Source organism: Oryza sativa, chromosome 10 (genome assembly GCF_034140825.1).
Source record: "Oryza sativa Japonica Group chromosome 10, ASM3414082v1".
In the NCBI taxonomy this organism is placed as follows: Eukaryota; Viridiplantae; Streptophyta; class Magnoliopsida; order Poales; family Poaceae; genus Oryza; species Oryza sativa.
This window is the reverse complement of record NC_089044.1, coordinates 8,455,484-8,468,899: the sequence shown is the minus strand read 5'-3', so window position 1 is coordinate 8,468,899 and position 13,416 is coordinate 8,455,484. Positions and strand designations below refer to the sequence as shown.

The 13,416-nt window shown below is 60.0% G+C and overlaps 1 protein-coding gene across 1 annotated transcript; it reads left to right on the top strand.

Annotated features, from left to right (window-relative positions):
- Positions 1 to 4,049: 4,049 nt before the first annotated feature.
- Positions 4,050 to 10,322, top strand: LOC136353513 (uncharacterized). The gene is made up of 2 exons (XM_066304513.1): positions 4,050 to 7,230; positions 10,231 to 10,322. The coding sequence occupies exons 1-2, from the start codon at positions 4,056 to 4,058 to the stop codon at positions 10,320 to 10,322; spliced, it is 3,267 nt and encodes a 1,088-aa protein (XP_066160610.1). The 5' UTR covers positions 4,050 to 4,055.
- Positions 10,323 to 13,416: the final 3,094 nt, after the last annotated feature.

The window sequence follows — 13,416 nt, the reverse complement described above, 5'->3', positions numbered from 1 at the left end:
CAAACATGAATTTTGGACATATTGGAGTGTATTGGGTGCGTTCGTGGCAAAAACTCACTTCGTGACTCGCGCGGGTACTTTTGTCAATTAATACCAATATTGGCATATGTTGAGACCCCACGGGTGCGATATTTTTGACCGGATTGAATAAGTTCAAAAAGCATCCAAACATGAATTTTGGACATATTGGAGTGTATTGGGTGCGTTCGTGGCAAAAACTCACTTCGTGAATCGCGCGGTGTCGGTGACATGGGACCGGGAGTATCATGACTTAGAGACTTGAGGCAGACACGATCACCCACGTGGCCTAACCCCCTCGGGGGGGTCGGGCCCGAGGGTGATACGGCCGCCCTTCTCTTTGTCTCCCCGAGGGGTCGGACCGCTCCCGGCTCGGCCCCGAGGGCCGAGGCGCCCCGACCCCTTGTGGGTTTTGCGCCGCGTATATGGGGTAGGTGAGCATAGCGGGGCTCACCTAACCGCATTTATTGCGTTTGGACGAGCGCGTCACGCCACATGTAGCGCAGTATGGCACGCTCGTTTATCCGGTCTGTGACCGGTCACAGATCGGTCAGATTGCGGGTTAGGTGGCAACAGGCGATCTGACACACGCCTCGCCCCGTCCCGTCAGGATGAGAGTCTCTAGGCACTCGTCCCTAGCCGGAGCCAGCGTGCTAGCTCCTGGAGATGGCACGTTGGTCCTGGTCAGATATATGCCAGGCTTTATCCCAACCATTATAAGCAAGACGTTGTATGAAGAAGGGCGAACATGCAGATTGCTAAACTGACACGTGGTGGACAAAGGTGACCGGTCTGTGACTGGTCTGACACTGGTTATGTCGCCGGAAGACAACCGTGTTCCCACGTTGCACCTGCTTCCGGCGGAGTGGAGGTAGGTATGGGCCGTCCCATCAGAAGGGTCACTCGGGCAGCAGCCGTTGCAAATCTCCGCCCATTTATGAAGAGATGACAGGGTGATCCCCGAGGTCAGACGAACGAGGACGCGTGGCCACACTCAAAAACAGGCAGTGTTTCAGCTTCCAAGAGAAGGCAAGCCAAGTTTTACTATAGATAGGATGGGCCCCCACCCAAAAAGAGAGAGAGGGAGAAGTGGTGCATGTGGTATCCCCTTGAGATATAAAAGGAGGACCTTGCCCACTTAAGAGAGGGGGCGAAAAGGGGAGGAGGATCTGGAGAGTAGATCCCACGAGAGGAAAAGAGGGGAGAAGAGGGTTTCTAGAGTAAGAGCTCTCTGGCTCTCCAGCTCTTTGTAGCTTCTTCATACATAGATCCACCAGAACACAGGAGTAGGGTATTACGCTTCTCAGCGGCCCGAACCTGTATACATCGCCCGTGTCTTGTGCTTTTTTCATTCTCGCGAACTTTCCACAGACTAGGAGCTTAGAATCTCACCCAGGGCCCCCGGCCGAACCGGCAAAGGGGGGCCTGCGCGGTCTCCCGGTGAGGAGCCCCACGCTCCGTCATCTGGCGCGCCAGGTAGGGGACTCTGCGTGTGTTTTTCTAAGCTCTTGCATTCTTTCGTGTGCGCCAAGCTTTTCCTGTTCAGCCCAATGGCCGAACAAGCAAAGGCGCACAACCTCTCTCCGAGTGTTAGCGGTGACGACGGGGAACCGAACCCACGCCGTCGAGCTCGTACTCCACCGCCCCCTCCACGCCAAAGTCCTAGGCGGGAGGAGGCGCTCGAGAGGGTCGAAGGATCCGCGACTTCGACATCCACGGGTGATGGAGAAGGGCGGCGAGATGGGGAGCGTCGCCTCCTCGTCTACGGCGACGGCAGCACGCCCCAGGGCGCGCTCCAAGCTGTGGGCGCGCTCCTACGACACCCGCCCATTGTCCCTGACCCGGAGTCTCCAGCCCAACGTTGGCTGGACGACGTGGCCAACTTGGTCATGACGGCGCGGCAGCGCCTAGATGCTGGTGGGCGGTCCTCCGCCACCAAGACCTCTGGTACTGCTACCACCGGCTCCGCGTCGTCAAGACGGAGGGCGCGGCGAGCGGCGGCCGCTGTTCGCCATTCGGCCGCCACTCCTTCGTCAGCGCCTCCGACCCGGGAAGATCTGCGTGGGGGGCCGGATGTCCGCATCAGTATCGAGCGCCGGCGTAATGGCCGACGTGCTGCCCACGCAACGGAGGGCGCCTCCTCGTCCGGAGTGTCACGTCAACACGGACGCGGGGATCAGCCCTCCGTGCCCCCGGTTGGTGGTGTCGGCTGTAGAGCCTTTGTCGCGAGCCTTAGGAACGTCCGTTGGCCCCCAAGGTTCCGGCCCACCATCGCCGAAAAATATGACGGGAACGTCAACCCCGCCGAGTTTCTCCAGGTCTACACGACCGGGATCGAGGCCGCCGGGGGTGACGACAGGGTCATGGCGAATTTCTTTCCCATGGCCCTGAAGGGACAGGCGCGGGGTTGGCTAATGAACTTGCCACCCGCGTCCGTCCACTCTTGGGAGGACTTGTGCCAACAGTTCACCATGAACTTTCAAGGCACATATCCGTGCCCAGGTGAGGAAGCGGACTTGCACGCAATACAGCGAAGGGATGATGAGTCACTTCGCTCATACATTCAGCGGTTCTGTCAAGTCCGCAACACCATACCATGCATCCCTGCACACGCGGTGATCTACGCGTTTAGGGGGGGTGTGCGGCACAACCGCATGCTCGAAAAGATCGCCTCCAAGGAGCCCCAGACTACCGCGGAGCTTTTTCAGCTCGCGGACCGAGTGGCTCGTACGGAGGAGTCATGGACCTGGAACCCCTCCGGTTCCGGTGTGGCAGCTTCGGCCGCCCCCGGATCCGCTGCTCGGACAGGGCGGCGTGACAGGAGGAGGAAGAAAAGGTCAGCCCATTCCGACGACGAGGGTCATGTCCTCGCCGTCGAGGGTGCTTCGCGGGCCACCCGAAAGGGGAGGCCTGCGAGCGACAAAAAGGAGGCCAGCGCTCCCAGCAGGGAGCGCCCAACCGGCAAGTGGTGCACCGTCCACAACACCTCCCTTCACGACCTCGCGGACTGCCGTGCAGTCAAAAGTTTGGCTGAGCGGACGAGGAAGTGGGAGGAGGAGAGGAGGCAGGAGCGCCGAGAGGGCAAGTCCCCGGCGGTTCCTTCCGGCAATCGGCGAAGAGAGGCCAAACAGAAGGCCCCCGCCGAGGACATCGATGACGGCGATGATGACCTAGGTTTCCAAGAGCCTGGGGCCACCATTGCCACTGTCGATGGGGGAGCGTGTGCTCACGTTTCTCGCCGGAGCCTCAAGGCCATGAAGCGAGAGCTTCTGGCCGCGGCCCCTACTCATGAGGCGACGCGCCGGGCGCGGTGGTCGGAGATTGCCCTCACCTTCGACCAGACCGACCACCCACCGTGCGTTGCCCGGGGAGGACAGGTCGCAATGGTGGTTTCCCCCACTGTTTGCAACGTGAAGCTGGGGCGTGTCCTCATTGATGGGGGAGCAGCCCTCAACATCCTTTCCCCCGCAGCTTTTGACGCCATCAAGGCCCCGGGGATGGTGCTCCGGCCGTCCCAGCCGATTATCGGTGTGACGCCGGGGCACACTTGGCCGCTAGGTCATATCGACCTCCCGGTCACCTTCGGTGGATCCGCCAACTTCCGCACGGAACGGGTGAACTTTGATGTGGCGGACCTCAGTCTGCCCTACAACGCGGTCCTAGGGAGGCCCGCGTTGGTGAAGTTCATGGCGGCGGTCCATTACGCCTACCTCCAGATGAAGATGCCGGGCCCCGGTGGCCCCATCTCTGTCCATGGCGACCTCAAAGTCGCGCTCGCTTGTATGGAGCAGCGCGCGGACCACCTCGCCGCTGCGTCCAAGCCCGAGGGTGGCGACGAGAGGCTTGGCACCTCCGTCCCCGCCGCCCCGAGGCAGCGGATAGTCACGTGCGACGAGGTCCCGGTCAAGGAGGTTGCCCTGGGCGACGGCCCGTCCAAGACCACACGAATCGGTGGTCTTCTGGATGGCAAATAGGAAGACGCGCTCGTCTCCTTCCTGCGGGCAAACGCTGACGTCTTCGCATGGAGACCGGCGGATATGCCCGGGGTCCCCAGGGAGGTGATTGAGCACCGTCTCGCCGTGCGGCCGGGCGCAAAGCCGGTCCGGCAGAAAGTGCGCCGGCAGGCCCCGGAACGTCAAGTTTTCATCCGCGAGGAGGTGGCGCGACTTCTGGAGGCCGGATTCATCCGCGAGGTCATCCATCCGGAGTGGCTGGCGAACCCGGTGGTCGTTCCCAAGGAGAACGGCAAGCTTCGGATGTGCATCGACTACACCGACCTTAACAAGGCATGTCCTAAGGACCCTTACCCCCTTCCTCGCATAGATCAGATTGTCGACTCCACAGCGGGGTGCGACCTTTTGTGTTTTCTAGATGCATACTCTGGTTACCATCAGATTCGCATGGCTAGGGAGGATGAGGAAAAAACTGCGTTCATTACCCCCATAGGAACTTATTGTTATACGACAATGCCATTCGGGTTAAAGAATGCAGGTCCTACTTTTCAACGTACTACTCGAATTTCTTTGGGTAGCCAAATAGGACGTAATGTTGAGGCTTATGTCGATGACTTGGTTGTGAAGACGCGCGACCGAGAAACTTTACTTTCAGATCTGGCGGAAACTTTCGAGAGTCTCCGCTCCACCCGCATAAAGCTGAACCCCGATAAGTGCGTGTTCGGTGTACCTGCGGGCAAGCTTCTCGGGTTCTTGGTCTCTGCCCGAGGCATTGAGGCCAACCCCGAGAAGATACGAGCTATAGAACGGATGCGCCCCCCCAGCAAGCTTAGGGATGTGCAATGCGTCACCGGTTGCATGGCCGCCCTAAGTCGGTTCATATCGAGGCTGGGAGAGAAGGCGCTACCCTTATTTAAGCTCCTCAAACGCTCCGGGCCGTTTACCTGGACGAAGGAAGCTGAACGTGCCCTCACTCAGTTGAAGGCGTATCTTAGCTCTCCCCCAGTTCTGGTCGCCCCGGAGCCAGGTGAACCCTTGCTACTCTACTTAGCGGCGACCCCGCAGGTAGTTAGTGCGGCGTTAGTTGTGGAGCGCGATGAGGACAACCCTCATTCCGCGCATCCCCACTCTGTGTTGGCTTGGCCCGGGAGAGAGCAGGGAGGAGAGGCTCCCGAGCCGAACGGTGGCCCAAGGCCCCCGACGACCGGAGCTGGCCCTCTGCCCGCTTGTCAGACGGTGCCAGGTGCCCCCGACCCCCAGGATGGCCCGAGGGCCACTGCGGGAAGGCCGCACCTATCGCCCTCTGACCCCGAGGTTAACCCTGTGCCGACTCGACCCGGGAGAGAGGAGGGAGAAGAGGCCCCCGAGCCGAACGGTGGCCTAAGGCTCCTGACGACCGGGGTTGACCCTTTGCCCGCTTGTCCGACGACGCCAGGAGCCCCCGACCCCCAGGACGGCCCTGAGGCCACTGTGGGAAGGCCGCACCTGTCGTCCTCCGACCCCGAGGTCGTCGGCACAGAAGACAAGTGCGCCCCGCGAGGCCGCTTGGACGAAGAGCGCCCCAGGGATGCGGCCCCTGGCGAAGAAAATCGGCCCCACCGAAAGGTGCAGCGGCCCGTCTACTTTGTTAGTGAGGCCCTTCGGGACGCCAAGACCCGATACCCTCAGGCCCAGAAGATGCTTTACGCTATTCTGATGACTTCGAGGAAACTGCGCCATTATTTCCAGGCGCATCGGGTCACGGTGGTTACGTCTTACCCCCTCGCCCAAATCTTGCATAATCGAGAGGGTACAGGACGGGTGGTGAAATGGGCAATTGAACTTTCTGAGTTCGATTTGCACTTTGAACCACGTCACGCTATCAAGAGCCAGGCCCTCGCCAATTTTGTGGCAGAGTGGACCCCGGCTCCCGAGCCCGTCTCAGTCCCCGAGGCCAGCTCGGGCCCCTCGCAGCTGCCTCACACCGCCCACTGGGTGATGCAGTTCGACGGCTCCCTGTCTCTTCAGGGCGCCGGTGCGGGGGTCACATTGACCTCGCCGAGCGGAGACGTCCTCAGATACCTGGTTCGCCTTGACTTTCGGGCGACCAATAATATGGCAGAGTACGAGGGACTCCTTGCGGGACTCAGGGTGGCAGCTGGACTGGGGATCCGCCGCCTCCTGGTGTTAGGCGACTCCCAGCTGGTTGTTAACCAGGTCTGTAAGGAATACCGGTGCTCTGACCCGCAGATGGATGCTTACGTACGGCAAGTACGGCGTATGGAGCGCCATTTCGACGGGATAGAGCTTCGGCACGTGCCCAGACGGGATAACACGATTGCCGACGAACTCTCACGGCTCGCTTCCTCGCGAGCCCAGACCCCACCGGGCGCCTTTGAAGAAAGGCTTGCCCAGCCGTCGGCGCGACCTGACCCCTTAGGGGAGACGGACGCGCCTGACCGGCCCCCGAGGCCCGTCGGAGTCCAGGCCTCGGGACCCGAGGGGAGCGCTCCCAGCTCCCTTAGATTGATTGCTTGGATCGTTGAGATCCAAGCATACCTCACAGATAAGACTCTACCCGAGGACCGCGAAGGAAGTGAACGCGTCCAGCGCATCTCCAAACGCTACGTGCTGATAGAAGGGACCCTCTATCGGCGCGCGGCTAACGGAATCCTCCTGAAGTGCATTCCTCGGGAACAAGGCGTCGAGCTTCTTGCTGATATCCATGAAGACGAATGCGGAGCCCACTCCGCCTCGCGCACCTTGGTTGGCAAAGCCTTTCGTCAAGGTTTCTATTGGCCAACAGCTCTCAATGATGCGGTCGACCTGGTCCGGCGATGCAGAGCGTGTCAGTTCCACGCCAAGCAAATCCATCAGCCGGCCCAGGCACTGCAGATCATACCACTTTCATGGCCGTTTGCTGTCTGGGGGCTCGATATCCTGGGACCGTTTAGGCGGGCCCCGGGCGGGTTTGAGTATCTGTATGTCGCGATCGACAAGTTCACTAAGTGGCCCGAGGCTTATCCGGTCGTCAAGATCGATAAGCACTCCGCACTTAAATTCATTAAGGGCATCACAGCCCGGTTTGGGGTGCCTAACCGTATTATTACGGATAACGGCACCCAATTCACTAGTGAGCTTTTCGGTGACTACTGCGAAGACATGGGCATCAAACTCTGCTTCGCCTCACCCGCCCACCCCAGAAGCAATGGCCAAGTGGAGCGCGCCAATGCGGAAATCCTCAAGGGCCTTAAAACCAAGACCTTCAACATCCTCAAGAAGCACGGCGATTCGTGGATCGAGGAGTTGCCAGCGGTGCTCTGGGCAAACCGAACCACACCAAGCCGAGCAACCGGGGAAACGCCTTTCTTCCTCGTCTACGGCGCGGAGGCGGTTCTCCCATCCGAGCTCACCCTGAAGTCCCCTCGGGCCACCATGTACTGCGAGGCTGATCAAGATCAGCTTCGCAGAGATGACCTCGACTACTTGGAAGAGCGAAGGCGGCGCGCGGCCCTCCGAGCCGCACGCTACCAGCAGAGCCTGCGGCGCTACCATCAGCGCCACGTCCGGGCTCGATCACTCTGCGTCGACGACCTCGTCCTACGCCGCGTCCAAACGCGTGCTGGATTGAGCAAGCTCTCACCAATGTGGGAGGGTCCGTATCGAGTGATCGGCGTCCCCCGGCCGGGCTCCGTTCGGCTGGCCACGGGCGACGGCATAGAGCTGCCTAACCCGTGGAACATCGAACACCTTCGTCGCTTCTATCCCTAATGGAGTTCGGGTGTCAGGTTTCGGGCTCGGGCCAACCCCGCACCCCCTTCAGGCGTGCAGGGTTGGCCGGGGGCTACCACATATGCATATTTTTTCTTCTATCTGTATTTCAATAAAAGCATTTTCGATTTCCTAAAGGCTGTATCTGTGCTGTTGTTTCCTTTTGAAGAATCTTGACTTGAAATAGGTCACTTGTGCTCAATCCTGCCCTCGGGGGCTCGGGTCGGCTAAAATCGCCAAAAGGGGCCCAGAACCGAGCCGTGCCCCGGGGCGTGGTGAACTCCGGGGGAGAATCGGCAAAAACCCACAATCGGGTCACCCATAACCCTCGGTCACCACGCTCCCGGCCTGGCCAGTCTTGACACGTGGATCTCCCCAGGCACTAGCCCCGACCCGCGCCTTTTGAGGACTGGGACCTGGGCACGAGCCCTTAATCAAGTTAAGACATAAAAGGACCACGGCACAGATCATCCTCATCTCATACACATAGCAAAATGAAATTGACACAGAAATTTCTTTATTTTGATTGCAGATTAAGTTAATCTATACAAAAAGGAGGCCCGAAGGCCTTGGAAGAAAGAAAAGAAGAAAAAACTGAAGATTGGCGGGGGCCTGGGGGCTCACTCCGATGCGCCCGGGTCGCCAGCCTCGTCGCCACTGTCGCCCACACCGCCGTCATCGCCCTCCTCGTCGGAGTCGAGGGCGAACGCGAGCCGAGGGGCCGAACCCTCGAAGCTGTGGACGATATGATCGGCGGCATCCCGGACCCGCGCGCGCGAAGATGGCCAATGTCATTACCGCGTTAGGGGTGAGGTGCGCCATCTGGAGATCGTAAAACTCCAGAACATCCATGAAGAAAGAAGAAAATGGCGGAACCAGCCCTGCCATTGCGAAAGGGAGGAAGAAGACGGACCGCCCCGGGTAGTGTGGCGCCGGGCGTTCCTCGCCCAGCGAGACTATCTCCCGGCCGGTGGCAGATTCCGGCATGAAGTGGCGCGGCAGCCCGGCCTGTCTCTCGCTCACGATGCGGGAAGGCGGCAGCACGCTACCGTCAAGCGGAGCGGAGCCCCGTGCCATGACGCCGGAAGAAGAGATGTTTGAGAGCGAGCGCGTGTGGCGAAGGTAGGGCACAGGAAACAAGGAGTTAGGGCGCAAGCGGCGAAGACAAGGGGAATAATGGCGAGAGGAAGGAAGCAAATCTCTTCCTCGGCGACTTTATACCCTTGCCAACGCTGTTCCCGGCTCCTCGTTTCTCGCGCCCACTAACTCGCCCCCTCGTTTCTCGCGCCCACGCTTCCACTAATCCCATTCGCCCGTTTGCGGTGCATGAGGTGGATATGCGGCTGTGGCAGTCGAGATGGAACATATCGTGCGCGCGTTAATTACGCTCGCCGACCGAAGCGCCATCACCATATCTCCAGGAAAAACGAACCGGCTTGTCCCGATTTTTGTGAGTAATGTGGCAGTCTTGAAGAGACCGATCATTATTGAGCCCCACGGGTGCGATGTTTTTGACCGGAATGAAAAAGTTCAAAAAGCACCAAAACATGAATTTTGGACATATTGGAGTGTATAGGGTGCGTTCGTGGCAAAAACTCACTTCGTGATTCGCGCGGGTACTTTTGTCAATTAATACCAATATTGGCATATGTTGAGACCCCACGGGTGCGATGTTTTTGACCAGAGTGAATAAGTTCAAAAAGCATCCAAACATGAATTTTGGACATATTGGAGTGTATTGGGTGCGTTCGTGGCAAAAACTCACTTCGTGACTCGCGCGGGTACTTTTGTCAATTAATACCAATATTGGCATATGTTGAGACCCCACGGGTGCGATATTTTTGACCGGATTGAATAAGTTCAAAAAGCATCCAAACATGAATTTTGGACATATTGGAGTGTATTGGGTGCGTTCGTGGCAAAAACTCACTTCGTGAATCGCGCGGTGTCGGTGACATGGGACCGGGAGTATCATGACTTAGAGACTTGAGGCAGACACGATCACCCACGTGGCCTAACCCCCTCGGGGGGGTCGGGCCCGAGGGTGATACGGCCGCCCTTCTCTTTGTCTCCCCGAGGGGTCGGACCGCTCCCGTCTCGGCCCCGAGGGCCGAGGCGCCCCGACCCCTTGTGGGTTTTGCGCCGCGTATATGGGGTAGGTGAGCATAGCGGGGCTCACCTAACCGCATTTATTGCGGTTTGGACGAGCGCGTCACGCCACATGTAGCGCAGTATGGCACGCTCGTTTATCCGGTCTGTGACCGGTCACAGATCGGTCAGATTGCGGGTTAGGTGGCAACAGGCGATCTGACACACGCCTCGCCCCGTCCCGTCAGGATGAGAGTCTCTAGGCACTCGTCCCTAGCCGGAGCCAGCGTGCTAGCTCCTGGAGATGGCACGTTGGTCCTGGTCAGATATATGCCAGGCTTTATCCCAACCATTATAAGCAAGACGTTGTATGAAGAAGGGCGAACATGCAGATTGCTAAACTGACACGTGGTGGACAAAGGTGACCGGTCTGTGACTGGTCTGACACTGGTTATGTCGCCGGAAGACAACCGTGTTCCCACGTTGCACCTGCTTCCGGCGGAGTGGAGGTAGGTATGGGCCGTCCCATCAGAAGGGTCACTCGGGCAGCAGCCGTTGCAAATCTCCGCCCATTTATGAAGAGATGACAGGGTGATCCCCGAGGTCAGACGAACGAGGACGCGTGGCCACACTCAAAAACAGGCAGTGTTTCAGCTTCCAAGAGAAGGCAAGCCAAGTTTTACTATAGATAGGATGGGCCCCCACCCAAAAAGAGAGAGAGGGAGAAGTGGTGCATGTGGTATCCCCTTGAGATATAAAAGGAGGACCTTGCCCACTTAAGAGAGGGGGCGAAAAGGGGAGGAGGATCTGGAGAGTAGATCCCACGAGAGGAAAAGAGGGGAGAAGAGGGTTTCTAGAGTAAGAGCTCTCTGGCTCTCCAGCTCTTTGTAGCTTCTTCATACATAGATCCACCAGAACACAGGAGTAGGGTATTACGCTTCTCAGCGGCCCGAACCTGTATACATCGCCCGTGTCTTGTGCTTTTTTCATTCTCGCGAACTTTCCACAGACTAGGAGCTTAGAATCTCACCCAGGGCCCCTGGCCGAACCGGCAAAGGGGGGCCTGCGCGGTCTCCCGGTGAGGAGCCCCACGCTCCGTCATCTGGCGCGCCAGGTAGGGGACTCTGCGTGTGTTTTTCTAAGCTCTCGCATTTTTTCGTGTGCGCCAAGCTTTTCCTGTTCAGCCCAATGGCCGAACAAGCAAAGGCGCACAACCTCTCTCCGAGTGTTAGCGGTGACGACGGGGAACCGAACCCACGCCGTCGAGCTCGTACTCCACCGCCCCCTCCACGCCAAAGTCCTAGGCGGGAGGAGGCGCTCGAGAGGGTCGAAGGATCCGCGACTTCGACATCCACGGGTGATGGAGAAGGGCGGCGAGATGGGGAGCGTCGCCTCCTCGTCTACGCCGACGGCAGCACGCCCCAGGGCGCGCTCCAAGCTGTGGGCGCGCTCCTACGACACCCGCCCATTGTCCCTGACCCGGAGTCTCCAGCCCAACGTTGGCTGGACGACGTGGCCAACTTGGTCATGACGGCGCGGCAGCGCCTAGATGCTGGTGGGCGGTCCTCCGCCACCAAGACCTCTGGTACTGCTACCACCGGCTCCGCGTCGTCAAGACGGAGGGCGCGGCGAGCGGCGGCCGCTGTTCGCCATTCGGCCGCCACTCCTTCGTCAGCGCCTCCGACCCGGGAAGATCTGCGTGGGGGGCCGGATGTCCGCATCAGTATCGAGCGCCGGCGTAATGGCCGACGTGCTGCCCACGCAACGGAGGGCGCCTCCTCGTCCGGAGTGTCACGTCAACACGGACGCGGGGATCAGCCCTCCGTGCCCCCGGTTGGTGGTGTCGGCTGTAGAGCCTTTGTCGCGAGCCTTCGGAACGTCCGTTGGCCCCCAAGGTTCCGGCCCACCATCGCCGAAAAATATGACGGGAACGTCAACCCCGCCGAGTTTCTCCAGGTCTACACGACCGGGATCGAGGCCGCCGGGGGTGACGACAGGGTCATGGCGAATTTCTTTCCCATGGCCCTGAAGGGACAGGCGCGGGGTTGGCTAATGAACTTGCCACCCGCGTCCGTCCACTCTTGGGAGGACTTGTGCCAACAGTTCACCATGAACTTTCAAGGCACATATCCGCGCCCAGGTGAGGAAGCGGACTTGCACGCAATACAGCGAAGGGATGATGAGTCACTTCGCTCATACATTCAGCGGTTCTGTCAAGTCCGCAACACCATACCATGCATCCCAGCACACGCGGTGATCTACGCGTTTAGGGGGGGTGTGCGGCACAACCGCATGCTCGAAAAGATCGCCTCCAAGGAGCCCCAGACTACCACGGAGCTTTTTCAGCTCGCGGACCGAGTGGCTCGTACGGAGGAGTCATGGACCTGGAACCCCTCCGGTTCCGGTGTGGCAGCTTCGGCCGCCCCCGGATCCGCTGCTCGGACAGGGCGGCGTGACAGGAGGAGGAAGAAAAGGTCAGCCCATTCCGACGACGAGGGTCATGTCCTCGCCGTCGAGGGTGCTTCGCGGGCCACCCGAAAGGGGAGGCCTGCGAGCGACAAAAAGGAGGCCAGCGCTCCCAGCAGGGAGCGCCCAACCGGCAAGTGGTGCACCGTCCACAACACCTCCCTTCACGACCTCGCGGACTGCCGTGCAGTCAAAAGTTTGGCTGAGCGGACGAGGAAGTGGGAGGAGGAGAGGAGGCAGGAGCGCCGAGAGGGCAAGTCCCCGGCGGTTCCTTCCGGCAATCGGCGAAGAGAGGCCAAACAGAAGGCCCCCGCCGAGGACATCGATGACGGCGATGATGACCTAGGTTTCCAAGAGCCTGGGGCCACCATTGCCACTGTCGATGGGGGAGCGTGTGCTCACGTTTCTCGCCGGAGCCTCAAGGCCATGAAGCGAGAGCTTCTGGCCGCGGCCCCTACTCATGAGGCGACGCGCCGGGCGCGGTGGTCGGAGGTTGCCCTCACCTTCGACCAGACCGACCACCCACCGTGCGTTGCCCGGGGAGGACAGGTCGCAATGGTGGTTTCCCCCACTGTTTGCAACGTGAAGCTGGGGCGTGTCCTCATTGATGGGGGAGCAGCCCTCAACATCCTTTCCCCCGCAGCTTTTGACGCCATCAAGGCCCCGGGGATGGTGCTCCGGCCGTCCCAGCCGATTATCGGTGTGACGCCGGGGCACACTTGGCCGCTAGGTCATATCGACCTCCCGGTCACCTTCGGTGGATCCGCCAACTTCCGCACGGAACGGGTGAACTTTGATGTGGCGGACCTCAGTCTGCCCTACAACGCGGTCCTAGGGAGGCCCGCGTTGGTGAAGTTCATGGCGGCGGTCCATTACGCCTACCTCCAGATGAAGATGCCGGGCCCCGGTGGCCCCATCTCTGTCCATGGCGACCTCAAAGTCGCGCTCGCTTGTATGGAGCAGCGCGCGGACCACCTCGCCGCTGCGTCCAAGCCCGAGGGTGGCGACGAGAGGCTTGGCACCTCCGTCCCCGCCGCCCCGAGGCAGCGGATAGTCACGTGCGACGAGGTCCCGGTCAAGGAGGTTGCCCTGGGCGACGGCCCGTCCAAGACCACACGAATCGGTGGTCTTCTGGATGGCA